The 13,910-nt window shown below is 47.0% G+C and overlaps 1 protein-coding gene across 1 annotated transcript in view; it reads right to left on the reverse strand.

Moving 5' to 3' along the window:
- The window catches only part of DHX9 (DExH-box helicase 9), a 1,660,482-nt gene that overhangs the window by 72,369 nt on the left and 1,574,203 nt on the right, over positions 1 to 13,910 (reverse strand). Inside the window, exon 23 of the mRNA XM_044086769.1 lies at positions 10,357 to 10,586. Coding sequence (XP_043942704.1) covers positions 10,357 to 10,586 — 230 coding nt within the window. The remainder of the gene's footprint in view (positions 1 to 10,356; positions 10,587 to 13,910) is intronic.

Raw genomic sequence — 13,910 nt, forward strand, 5'->3', positions numbered from 1 at the left:
TTCCTTCTTGTCCTGTGGGAACAGGCTCTATTGTGCCTTGTTGTTGCAGGTCTGACAGAATTTGTGGAAGGAGATGGCATTGGTTTTTTGGGGGAAATGGAATGCTCCCCCAGGGGGGGAACATGATTCCAGGATAGAAAGTATCCTTTTTAAATAATGGTTAATGCCCATGGGTCTGTGGCGATTTTTTGACAGAAGGGGAGACAGTGGGTAAGGCAAGCTGAGAGGGGCAGATGGTAAAGGCAGTCATGCATTATTAGAACCTCCCCTGTCCTGAAAGGGTTGTCTAGGCTGAGGAGGTGGGCCAGTGGGCCTGGATGAGGAATATCTTCTAGTTCCTCTTCTGGGTCTGGGGGAGGCGGCAGCAGAATGCGGGTTACGCCTAACAAAGGTAGTCTTAGCCGGGTAGTTCCGATAAAATTTGGGTATAGGGGATACCAGGAGCTGTTTAATATCCTGTAATTCTTTGCTTTTTTCCTGCAGATTCTTACATAGGTCTGCAGATTGCTTTCCAAAGAGGAAGTTGTGATCCAGGGGTGCGTCCAAGATTTTGGACTTGAAGTCCTCTGGCAGATTCTGTAGTCTAATCCGGGAATATCTCCTAAGGACAGATGCTGATGCTGCAGAGCGAGCAGAAGCTTCTGCAGCATCGTAGCTGCATCTTATGGAGTGTCTAGCCACTTGTAGTGCTAAGGACAATTTGGACGAGATATCCGTTTTAATGGGACTGTCAGGAATTGAAGTCAGCATAGAGGTGCCTTGGGATACTAAGTCCAGGGCATACTTGGTCATGCGTGTGATAGTTAATGGCTCTGAAGGCCAAAGTGGAGGAAGTGTACACCTTCTTGCCTATCCTATTCATGGATTTATCTTTATCCGTGGGATATAGGTGGTAGTACACTAAACACCGAAAGTGTGATGAGACTTAGGGACACAGGCAGACAGTGGTCTCACCTTCGATAACCACATCACCACAACAGTCAGGAAATCCTTTTGTGTGGCACACCTCATCACTAAGGGCTTTTCATCCAGAAAAAAGGAGGTCATTGCCCCACTGTACTCATCCTTCATTAGACCCACTATAGAATACAATGCCCCATTTGGTATGTACTTCTCAAGACATCTGCAACAACTGGAAAGGCCCCAGAAATACCTCACTAAAAGAATCACAGGCCTAAAGTAGATGCCCTACGCTGACCGCCTTAAAAAACTCCAACTATACTCTGTCGCATATCGTCTACTCACAGGCAATCTCTGCTTAACATACAAGGCCATGTCAAACCCAGAGCTGTTGGACATGCTACACTTAAAGAAATCCCAATCCCTCAGAGCCACACGCTCCAGGGATCTAAACCTTATCATCACAATAAACAAAACATGCTGGAGGGATAGGTTCCTGACCCCAGACACTCCCAGAGTCTGGAGGAGACTGCCCATACATGTCAAGCAGAGTGCCTCTTTGGCCCTCTTCAAAAGGAACCTTGACAACTGGATGGGAGAAAGGAAATTGACCCCACGGATCACGTCAGTCGCCCTGCTAGACAGAGGTCCAGGGAAGTAAATAGTGTGGGAAGAAATAGCCAGGGAATTGTTATGGCTAGGCTTGTATAGGCCCTAGGGCTGATAGCCTAGTACCAATCTATGAAGCTATGGAAATAGGGAGGCAGAAGTAACAACCTAGACTATCACGGGCAGTGGCAATCACTGCTGGGTCTGCTAAGGGTGGCTTTATGAGGAATTTTTGCTCCTCTGGCACCTTGTAGAAGCAGTCTGGGTGCTTAGGTGCAGGAGGCTGAGAGTCAGGTGTTCTAGAGGCTGCAGTAAAGGTATCCAAGTATGCAGGAAGAACAGGTGGTACAGCTGTAGGGGAGGCGGACTCCAATTGCAGCAGTGCAAAGTATCTTTTTTGGGTTTCTGTCATTTGGGAAGTATCCCATTTGAAATAGTCTTTCATTTTGGTGATGGTTTCACCAAATGTAATGGTCTTCAGGTGGAGAATCCCTTTTGCACAGAATCCTGATCAGGAGAATAGTACTCCTTGGGAGAAGCAATCTGGGACACATAAGAGATGGATTAATCCAAAGAAGAGTAGGTAGATTCATGTTCTTCCTCAAGGAGGGGAGCCATGGGAATGGAAGCAGCAGAGAGGCCTGGGGCTTAGCAGAGGCAACGTAGTTGGGGGTGAGGCAGAAAGTCTAAGGGCCATAAATGCCTGCATAAGAGAAGAGGTGAAGGCCTCCCAGTCTGGAGGGCTTTCAGACGCAGGTGTAATATGTTTTGTTTTCTGCTTCTTTTTGGTTAGAGTCAGTCTAGAGTTGGGTTTGGCAGCGGCTGTATCCAAGGTCTGGATCCTTGTTGAAGGAACCACCAAATCTGGTTCCCCCTTCCGACAAGTGTTGGTGTCTGAGAAAGCTCTGTGGACATGCCAGTCATTGGCTGTGCATCAGCCTCCACGAGGGTGTTTGATGGAGCAGACTGATCCGCCGAGCGCTCAATTGCTACATCGGTAGTTGGCAGGCCGTTCGGGTGCGAAGCGGCAGGCAATGAAGGCCTAGGCATCTTGGTCTTCTTACGTGGAGGTTCTTGGGTGGCCTCAGAAGCGGGATCCATCCTGAGAGCCAGCCGTTTGAGGAGTTGGTTTTCTAAGTAAAGGTTTAAAGCTGCCAGACGACTACGTAAGGTCTTAAGCACAAAAGATTTATAAATAGGGCAGGCGTTATGGTCGCGTTCCCGGCCTAAGCAGAAAACGCATTTGTCATGGGCGTCCTTATGGGGAATTTGGCGCCCGCACTGACACTTTCCCTTTTTCCCTGACATCAGCTGAAAGCTACAACAACCAAGCCTAAGCAATGCGAAAGACTGGTAAAAAATTAGAAATGCAAAATCTCAACGGGGTACTTATCTAAAGTCGATCTGACGTCTGAAGAGCGATCGTACGATGCAAAGTTGTCTGCGGCTGAAAAGTTCTGAGAATTGTGCGTGCAGACGTCATACTTAAGGTCCCTGGTTTAATGCCCTACGTGTGACGTCCCACGCAGCTGCAACATCCAAGCTGAAGCTTTTGCATAGGAGCAGACGTACGAGTCGCCTGAAGGCAGGAAATCCCACACCAAGAATACTGCAACATAGGAATAGAAAAACATCATGCACTTCTTCCCTGACTTGAGGGGTCATGGGTAGGAGGGAAGAGGTAGAAGCAGGCCTAGAGCTCAACAGAGGCAGGGTGGAGGGGGCTGAGGCTGAAGGCCTGAGAGCCCTAAAGGCCTGCCAGTCTGGTATGGCTTCTGTAGAGGAGGAGGTATGTTTAGTTTTCTGCTTCTTTTTGGCCGGGGAGGTATGTTTAGTTTTCTGCTTCTTTTTGGCCGGGGTGGAAGCAGGGAGTGGCCTGGCATTGGGTTTAAAGGTAAATACATCCGAAGTCTGGATCCCGGTTGGAGGTACCCCCTCAACATTGACAGAAGTCATTGTCTGGATAATCTCAGAGGACGTGCCGGTCATCAGCTGTGCAACGGCTTCCTCAAGGGATACCGCTGCAGTCAAAGGATCCACCGAGCACGCATCAACCCCTAGACTGGCAGCTGGCGGTGTGTTGGGAAGCAGAGTGGCAGGCGAAAAACATCTAGGAATCTTGGCCTTCTTGCGCGGAGGGTGTGGCCTCCGACGCAGGATCCATTCTAACGGCTAACCGCTTAAGGCGCTGGCTTTCAAGGTAGAGGTTTAAAGCGTCCAGACAGTTGCGCAGGGTTTTAGGCACAAAAGATTGACAAATTGCGCAAGAGTAGTAATCGTGTTCCCGGCCTAAGCAAAAGACACATCTATCATGGGTGTCTTTATGGGGTATCTGGCTCCCACACTGGCACTTTTCCTTTTTACCTGACATCAGCTAAAAGCTACGACAACCAAACCCAAGCAAGAACAATAGTCAAAAACAAGAAAATTAGAAACCCTAGAAACTCAATGGGTTACTTATCTTTAAGATGCGACATCTGTGAAGAAGCGATCGTACGATGCAAAGGTAGTCTGCGGCTGAAAAGTTCTGAGGATTATGCGTGCAGACGTCACATTTAAGGCCCCTGGTTTATGGCCTATGTGTGATGTCCCATGCACACTGCAACAGCCAAGCTGAAGCTTTTGTATAGAAGCCGATGTACGAGTCGCCTGAGGACAGAAAATCCCACTACTAGAATACTGCAAAACATAGGAACAGAAGGACATCACTTCTCGATCGCTTGAGGGGCAAACGAGATCTGGGGATGGGGCTCAGAGCATCAGGGGATAGGGGTTAGCCTCGAGCCACTGGAAGCTCTCAAGCTTTAGTAATCGGCTGAGTCGGAGCTGTGAACAGATCTGAACCCAACCAGCAAAAATTACGTCGAGATAGGATAACATATCTCGTTGCAGCATCCATTTGTGGTTGTTTGAAATGGTTCTGCTTAGGTAATCCGCCTAGGAGTTGTGCAGGGATGGGATGTAGGCTACCTGGAGGGTGATCCCCTGTGAGGTAGCCAGTTCCCACACCTGCAGAGCTAGTTTGCATAGAAGGTAGGATATGGTCCCCCTCTCTGCTTGCTGAGATACCACAGGACTGTGGTGTTGTCTGTGAATATCTTCAGAGGCCCTGCTCTAGGTATGGCTGGAAGGCCTGTAGAGCCAGGAGAATGACGGTCATCTCTCTCACATTTATGTGGGCTTGTCTGAGGCTGTTTGTCCACAAACCTTGTACCTTCCTTTTCCCCAGAGTCACTCCCCAGCCCTGGTCTGAGGCATGTGTGTACATGGTTTGGGAGGGAGAGGGTGCTTGCAGAGGCAGACCTGGGTTTTGGACTATGTGAGCCACCCACCATCTCAGTTCCTGATGTAAGCAGGGGAGCAACGAGATTCTGAACTCCACTGGGTGGGAGTGTTGGGTCCACACTGACCGGAGGTATCATTTAAGTTTCCTCATGTGCATCCTTGCTAGGGGCAACATGGGAATGGAAGCTGCCATGTAGCCTAGAAGTCTGAAATTGCTTTGCTTTCTGTTTTGTTGATTGTATAGCAAAAAGGAGATGGTTTCGAAGTAATACCACCTTTTCTGCTGGAAGAAAGCCCTTCATCAGGTCTGCTCTGATTCTGCAATCCAGGAAGACAATATCCTGTGTGGGGTTGAGGTGGGACTTTGGGAAATTGATCAAGAACCCTAGAGACTGGAGTATAATCAGACAGTCCGGGGAGTGGTTTTGAGAAGTTTGCTCGTCTTTTGCCTAGGTAAGGGAATATCTAAATTCCCTTTTCCCTGTAGAAGGCGATGACCTGAGTGAGGCATTTTGTGAATATCCTGTTTGCAAAAAGCCTGGGTGCCCAAAGGGCAAGGCACAAAACTGAAAGTGAGATGGGCCTGCCAGGAACCTCAGATATTTCCTATAAGCGGGCTTTATATGTATGTGAAGGTAAGCATCTTTACTGTCCAGGGTTGCCATGAACCCTTGTGGAAGGATGAGTGGAAAGAGTAGGTAGAGTGAGCATCCTGAAAGGAGGGACCTTTAGGAAGGGGATGAGGTGAGAGAGGTTTAGAATTGGCCTCCATGGACCTTCCTTTCTGGGTAACAAAAAGATTCTGGAATAGAATCCTTTTCTCTCTGCGCGATCCGGAACTGGCTCTATGGTGCCATGAAGCAGGGTTTGTAGAACCTGATGGAGGAGGGGTAATTGACAGGGGGGAGGCTGTGGGATGCCAAGCCATGATGGGGGTGTGATCCAGGACATGAAGTAGCCGTCCTGCAGGATGGGACAGGACCCATTTTTCTGTGGTAATGAGTGACCATGCAGGGGAGACAGTGAGAGAGACAGGTGGAAATGGGAGTGAATGGGGGGTGGGGCTGAAATTTTGGCAGTCAGACACTACCTGCCTTATCAGGAAAGGGAGGCCTTTGGCTGGAAGACTGAGATGGCCTAGTCTGAGGAGGCTGTCTTCTAGGGGGTCTTCTAGACTGGGGAGCAGCAGGCCAGGAGGATTTCCTGATAAATTGCGTCTTGGATGGGTAGTTCCTCTGGAATTTAGGAACAGCTGAGATCAGGATAGGTTTCAAGTCCAGTAATTCTTTACCTTTCTATTGTAAAGATTTGAAAAGGTCAACCACTTTTTCACCAAAAAGTACTGAGTGGTCCAAAGGTGCGTCCAAGAGTTTGGCCCTGAAGTCATCTGGGAGAGGCTGTAGTTGCAGCCATGAGTATCTTTCTTAATACTGAAGCTGATGCAGCTGACCTGGCTGAGGCTTCAGCTGCATCACAGCTACACCTCAAGGAGTGTCTACTCACTTGAGAGATGAGTGCCTTCAGGGAAGACAGAGAGGCTTTGTATGCGCAGACAGGGTTATCTACTAACTCTTTAGAGGCTTTGTCCAGGAGAGCCAGAGTATTTGGTCATATGTGTTTGGTAGTTTGTGGTTTTAAATGAGAGGGTGGGAGAAGTATAAATTTTCTTTCCCAACCTCTCCATGGTCTTGCTGTCTTTATCAGCTGGGAGGATAGTAGTGGTAAGCAGAAGTATGGAGGGCCTGTCCATAGAGATGGAAATAGTGGCTGGGTCAGCAGGACGCACTTACTAGTGAAAATTCTCTGTTTCAAGGACTTTACAGTCTGTCTGCTCTCCAAACAGCTGGAGGTTGGGAGTCCAGGCTAGTGGAGGCTGAGGCAAAAGGATCCAGAAAACAAGGTTGGATGGGAGGAACAGCAGAAGGACTGGGAGTGTCCATTTGAATCAAGTCAAAAAACCTTTTCTGAACATCAGACATATCCTAGGATTGCCACGTAAAGTGGTCTTTCATTTTATAGTTTCCCCAAATGTAAGATACTCTACAGGGGAGTCAGGTTCAACAGAGCCCACCTCAGGAGAACCATATCCCAAGGGCGATGGGATCTGGGAGGAGTAGGAAAGAGTCCTCAGAGGAGTCAAGACAATTCCTCATCTTCCAGCTGCTCTACCCTCTTTTCCTGGGTTGGAGGTGTGGCACTAAGGAGGGAGGAACAGTGGCAGAGGGTTCTGCTGAAGACCTAAGAGCCATAAAGGCATCGAATAAGCTCTGGCTGAAGGCCTGCCAACCTGGCATGCTTTCAGAGGTAGGAGTGAGGAGTCTCGCTTTTTCTTCAAAGGCCTAGCCAGAGTCTGGCTAGGAATAGGCTTAGGGTCACTGATCGGAAGAGCAGAGGTGGCATCCAGTGAGCCCAGACCAAAAAGCTGGTCCCCTCCCCCAGCATCTAGAGAAGGTGCCGGTAAATCCTCTGTGGATGCGTCATCCGCTCGAGATTTTGCAGCTTCCTCAGAGGTACTCACTATATCTGTATTGGCGGACGTCAGATCCTCAGTCAAGCTGACGTCCGCTATGGACTGAGGTACAGCATACAGAGGAGCAAACTAAATAGTAGGTCATGAGAACTTGGCCCTCTTCCTAGGTTGTTCGGACAGGGCATCGGGAGCAGCCTCCACTCCGAACGCTAACTGTTTCAAGCGCTGATTCTCTTAAATACAGGTTTAGAGCTTGCAAACGTCAGCGTAACATCTCTGGGACAAACGAATAGGAAATGGTGCACTTCTCATGGTCGTGTTCACTGCCTAGACAAAATAGACACTGGTCAGGTGTGTCTTTGTGGGGAATCTGCCGACCGCACTTGCTGAATGACCTTAACAGACTAATAAAAAAACAGGACTGAAAGAATCCCCAATGGGGTATTCAACTGAATCTTTTTCGAACAAATGTCCGCGAGAAGCAGGAGCACCTGGCGTACGACTGGTGACCGAAAAGTTCTGAGGGCTGATGCGTGCAGACGTCACTTTTATTGCCCACATTCCTGCTGCTACGTCAGACGTCTGACACACCTAGAGGGACTGAAAATCTTTGGAAATCTGGCCGGAAGAAGGGCAAACCCATATGCAGAATACTGCAACACTGGAATAGAAATACATCTCTTGATATAGAATAACATTCAGGCATTTGTCCTTCACCTGATCTCAGACAGGCTGAATCTAGTGCCAATCATGCCTGCTAATGACTGAGCCTGTGGCAGCTGCTCTGCATGACACATCCAATGCAACATACCCATTTGTTAAAGAATGTCAGGTGACTTGTAAGGCTGCTCTAGCAGTCTCCTGAATTTCCTTAAACAAAGTTTTGTCAAATAGTTCCTGCCTTAGAAGGATTTGCTCTTGTAGGGACTCTAGACTCTAACATGTGGAAATGGCAATTAAGTGCCCTCATAAAAAGGTTAGCTGAGGTATAAGCTTGCCTGACAAATGTGTCTAATACTTTACTTTCTGTCAATAAGCAAGGGGTGTCTAACTGCACCCTTTGGTGGATTCAGTGGAAACTATAGAGGGTTTCAGCATTAGGATTATTACAGAGATGCTTGTGAGAGTATACTGCAGTGGTGGTGCTGCGGTAGCGTTGTCACCTCACAGTAAGACGTTGTCCTGTTCGATTCTCAGCTAAAGTGTCTTCTGTGTGGAGACATGTGTGAATGGGCGTACCTTTGTTGAAGGTTGTGCGTCAGGCCTGGCAAGTCGGTGCGTAAAAATCTACTGCCAGTCATTAGTGGACCGGAGTTCCGTTGTGGCGACCCCTAACAGGGACAAAGCCGAAAGATACAACAACGACAACAGAGATGCTTGTGAGAGTCAAGCACTTCATGAAAATGATCAAGCTTCCCATGAGTAGATATTAGACATTCAAGGTGCAAAGAAATGTCTTCAAAGACATCATCAAGCCCTACATGCACTGGGCGGGGATACTTAGTGGTCTGGGGATGGTAAACTCAGGAGCTGCCTATAATGAGCTCGACCTTATGAGAGTAGTTTGCTTTTCGAAATGAAAGCCTTCTGCATTTTTATGAAGGGTATCTCCAAAGAAGAGGTCTGCTGGGGGAAGGGAGAGGTAGGAAACCAGGTACCACAGTGACTCCTTCACAGTCTATTGTGCCCCAGGGAACAGTATCTGCAAAGCTTATATCCAAATCCCCTGGCTTCTTCACTTGATACCAGAGCTGGATAACAGTTCAGCTGAGGCAAACCACTTCTTTTAACAAAGCAGAGGTACCACAAATGCTGGGTTCAGTTGTTGGGTGATAGAAGGCATGAACTGTTTGTCAGAGTGCAGTAAACTCCAAGGTAAATTATTGTATTCAAAAATGGACATGGCAAATGCAGAAGAGAGTGACGTACCAAGGACCAGTGCCCTGTCCAAAAATGTTGGGCCTCCATGCCCATGGACGTGACTGGCTTAGTAAAAACAGTAACAGATGCTAAAAAAGACAAAATCTGCTAGATAACAATGGCAGGGATAACCTGAGGTCCCCTCCCCTTGGGCATGCATCATGTGTTGGCTTACAGCAAGATGCCTGGTGTGCACAGCTGTGACTCGGCAAATGTCAACTGTTGAAATCTGGTCAGGATGCTCCCTTGCCAGTCTTCAGACAGGCTTTGACAGATGGCTGTGCTGCATACACTGTGGCCAGAGTGTTATCAGCTGATTAAAATCCTTAGGTCTGTGCAGGACTGCCAAGATCACTTGGCCTCGAGCATCATGCCCACTTCTCTGGTTACAACTTTTCAGCTTTAATTTGTAAACTTTCTTTTAACTTCTTGTACCAATCACATGAGAAAGTCCCTAACAAGACTGAAGGGAAAAGGCATCCTGTGGCCTAGAGTAGGTTTTGTTACTCTAACAAGGTTTTCAATTTACAACTCGTGTTCAGTCTTTTCTTCGTAAAAGGACGTTCCTTTGACCTAGCAAACAGAAAAAAAAACACTGAAGGTGGAAATCTTTGGAGGGATCCACCTAACACAAGCATATTTCTTGCAAACTGTTTTGGGAACATAAGCTGCCTTAAACACAACCAGAACAGACACTAAAAAACTGCAAACAATTCACCAAAGATCAGAATAACTAAGAAACTTATAATGATACAGGTTTAAACAAGATGGCGTTTTAGAAAATAGTGGCTTATTGCCCTGGGAGGTGGTTTGCTGGGAGAAGCTCACCAATGACAGAATGGCTTGAAACACACACGCATACAAAATGCGTGGAATGCTCAACTCCTTTCTACCTGGGGTCAGTATAGCATCTCCATTTTGCAGAACAAACAAGGATGAATGTTACTGCAGCAGTAGTGACTCCTCTGATGATCATCACACAGTGTGTGCACACAGGAAGTACAGCATCAGAAAAGAAGCAAACTGCAGCATGCTTTACCTATATTTAGCAGCACTATGTACACATTGCAGAAAAATGTGCACTAAATACTAATGTTCATAGGCAACAGATGTTATGTAAAAGCAATGCTGCTGAAGTTCATTACATGCAAAATCTTCAAAAAATAACTTACCTTTTCTCCGAATACAAAAAAAGGTGAGGGGTATTTTATATCTTGACTACTAAATGGGCAGTTGACAGATGATTTATGAATAAGTGCATTTCGTCCCTCTGTAGTAAGAATTTTTCTTTTCTCTTTATGATAGCAAACATTGGGATACAATCCAAAAGACAGCAGGGAAATGACCACATCCAAATTGTTGTCTGGACCAATGTTGTTAAAAACTTGGTTCATTAAGCATTCTGTTAAAAAAAGATTGCATTAACAAAAATTACTAATGGTGTCACAATAAAACAATAAATACAATTCTGTGAGCAACTAACTATACCAGGTGATATTAAAGTAAGATCACTGCAAAGAATAGTTGTGTAAAATCTTACCATAACCACAGATGCACTCTTCCATGTTACAGTATTTCTAGTTGTGGGATTTCCTGCCCTCAGGAGACTCATACATCAGCTCCTATACAAAACTTCAGCTTGGCTATTGCAGCTGCGTAGGAAGTTACACGCAAGGCCATAAACCAGGGGCCTTAAATGTGATGTCTGCACGCACAATCTTCAGAACCTGAAGCTCAGCAAGTAGAGTAGAAGGTCTATTAGGAGAAGATGCCAGTGGTGTCAGGTATGGGACCCTGGGTCATTCTGTAGCACTAATAGGTCCAGGGTGATGATGGGATGAAAGGAGAATAAGGGGGTTATAAGTGGGTGGGAAGGAATACTGCAACATGGAAGAGAAGGACATCTATTGTTATGGTAAGATTTTACACAACTATTCTACGTCCTCCAATTCCTATGTTGCAGTATTCTAGTTGTGGGAGAGTACCACAAGTTGGATGAGAGGGTGGCGGATGCAGAAGAGGATTCTACAAAGCCCTGTAGGATTGCCCTGGTGAATCCTGCACATGCTCTGGAGACTGTCTAGCCTGTAATGTTTGGTGAAAGTGTGGATAGTGGACCATGTTGCTGCTTCCATAATGGAAGCCATGTCCAGACCTTTTAGGAAAGCCTTGGAAGCGGCCATTGACCTTGTGGAATGAGCCTTTACTCCTAAGAATGTATTTTTTCCTGTGGTAGGCGCAGTAAACACAGATGGCTTTCCTGATCTACCATGCAATGGTTTGTTTGGAGACTGCCTTGCCCAATGCTCTGGGGTGGAAGGAAACAGAGTTGTTTAGATTTCCTAATGGATTTAGTTTTGTCCAGGTAAAATCTTAGTTGCCTGTACATCCAGGGAGTGGAGTATCCACTTCCCTTCATTTGTGGGAGAGGGAAGAAGGTGGGCAGGTGGATAGACTGGTTTATAGACAAATCACTGACCACCTTGGGCATAAAGGAGTGGTTAGTTCTCAGGGTGACTCTGTCCTTGTGGAACGTGGCTTGCAGCACTGAAGCCCTTCTGGCTGATGTTATAGCCACTAGGACTGTTTTCCCAGTACATATCTCAAGGGAAACTGTCCCAGCAGGTTCAAATGGATGTTGGGGTAAGCTTTTCCAGGATGTAGTTAAGGTCCCAGGGCGGAGGGATAGGCTTTTTTGGAGGTCTAATATGCAACACCACTTTAAGGAAGAGTTTTATGTTGAGTCTGGCTAGCAAGGGGGGATCAGGAGGCAAGCAGGCCAATACTGCAGAAAGGTGTACTTTCACTGAAGAATAGGAAAGTCTACTTTTTATCAATTGACATACAAGAAAGAACTGGGGGGGGGCAGCAATGCAAGGGTCCCTTCCCTTGTCTAGACACCACTTAGTAAATCTTTCCCCATTTAGCTAGGTATGATTTTCTTGTTGTAGGTTTCCTGACCTCCTTCAGGATTGTCCTCCGAGTAGTGGTGTCAAAATGGGATCAAACGTTTAGCACCCATAGTGTCAGGGACAACATCTGCAAGTGTGGTGGAGGCGAGTTCCTTTTTCTTGTGTCAGGAGGTCCATCCTGTGGGATAACTTGCAGTGATTGCCCTTGGCTAGATTGTGAAGTAGGGGGAACTAGTGCTGCCTTGGCCAGTACGGAGTAATTAACAAGATTTTCGGTTTGTCCTTCCTGATTTTCAGGAGAACTTTCTGAATCAGTGGGAAGGGGAGGGAGGCATAAAGAAACTTCTCCTCCCAGGAGATGTTGAAAGTGTCTACTCTCCAGCCTAGAGGGGAGTAGGTCTTTGAGCAGAAGGTCTGCAGCTGCCTGTTCTGGGGGGAGGCGAACAGGTCTATTTGAGGAGTGCCCCACCGGTGGACTATACCTAGGAAGACCGTCCTGTCCAGCACTTATTCGTGTTGTGGGGAGAGGATGTCCTGCTTAAGAGATCTGCTTGCTTCCTTGTCCTGCGAGGGGATGAAGGTTGCCTGCAGGGACAAGTTGTGGCGAGAGGCTAGGTCCCATATCAGCAAGTTTAGTCTACACAGCTGATATTCCTTTGTCCCGCCCAGTTTCTTGAGGTAACACATTAAAGTGGTATTGTCTCTGTTACTATTAGAAACCCCCCTGGTAGCAGCAGTGGAGTAAAGGCTTTTAGAGTTAAGAAGACAGCTATCCTTTCTCTGACACTGATGTGTTTGGCCTTCAGGGAAGGCTGCAAGTTTGCTTGAATCTGGTAATATGCCACTGTTGCAACCCAACCTGAATCTGAGGCATCTGTATGCATTACTTGGGTTAGAGGGAGTGGACTGAAGTGAAGCCCTGGTTTTAGCTGGATTTTTTGGATCCACCAGCTTATTTCTTTCTTTAGACAGGGAAGGAGGAGTATTACTTGTTCCAAGTGATTCAGGTGCTGGGACCAAATGTTTTCGAAGTACCACTGTAGCCTGTCCATATGCATTTTGGCCAGTACTAGCATAGCGATGGTTGCGGCCATTAAGCCCAAGAGTCGAAGGAATTGCCTTGCAGTTAATGTCCGAGAGTGTAGGAGCTCCTTGAAGTGGGAGGCCAGGTATAATACTTTGGCCAAGGGAGGTTTGTCCAAGAATATCTGCTCGTCAGGCACCTTGTAAAAGGGATCTGGTCGCTTGCGGGCAGGTGGTTCAGAGTTTGGGGCCTTAGATGCAGAATTAAAAGCATCCAAGTATGCAGGCAGAAATTAGAAGTTATGTACCTACCATAACGTTCCATGTTAGTTGTCTTCTCTCGCCTTCTTTCTTGCTGGATGGGTTCGGAGCCGATCCTCGGCTCCGACTCGGCACTTGCTAAGCTCGAGAATCACTTTTACTAGCTCGAGGCAGCCCTATATCCCATGATGCAAGGCGGTGATTACCCAGATCTCGTTTGGTATCTAGAGGAAAAACTGCCCGCAATCTTTCCAGAAGGAAAGAACAACAACTAACGTGAGGAGAGTGTAAGGGGAACCCAGGTAAAGATCCAGAACTAACTGGTGTCCAAGGGAGAACAATCTCCCAGAGAAAAAGGAAAAATCAAGGTCTGTCCAGGCTAGGGGGACAGGAGGGAGGGATGCAAGAAAGAAGGCGAGAGAAGACAACTAACATGGAACGTTATGGTAGGTACATAACTTCTAAATGTTAAGTTGTCAATCTCGCCTTCATTCTTGCTGGATGGGACCACGTCCCTAGCACCTCTATCC

This window comes from Protopterus annectens, chromosome 10.part0 (genome assembly GCF_019279795.1).
Source record: "Protopterus annectens isolate FY-2018-M chromosome 10.part0, PAN1.0, whole genome shotgun sequence".
In the NCBI taxonomy this organism is placed as follows: Eukaryota; Metazoa; Chordata; order Ceratodontiformes; family Protopteridae; genus Protopterus; species Protopterus annectens.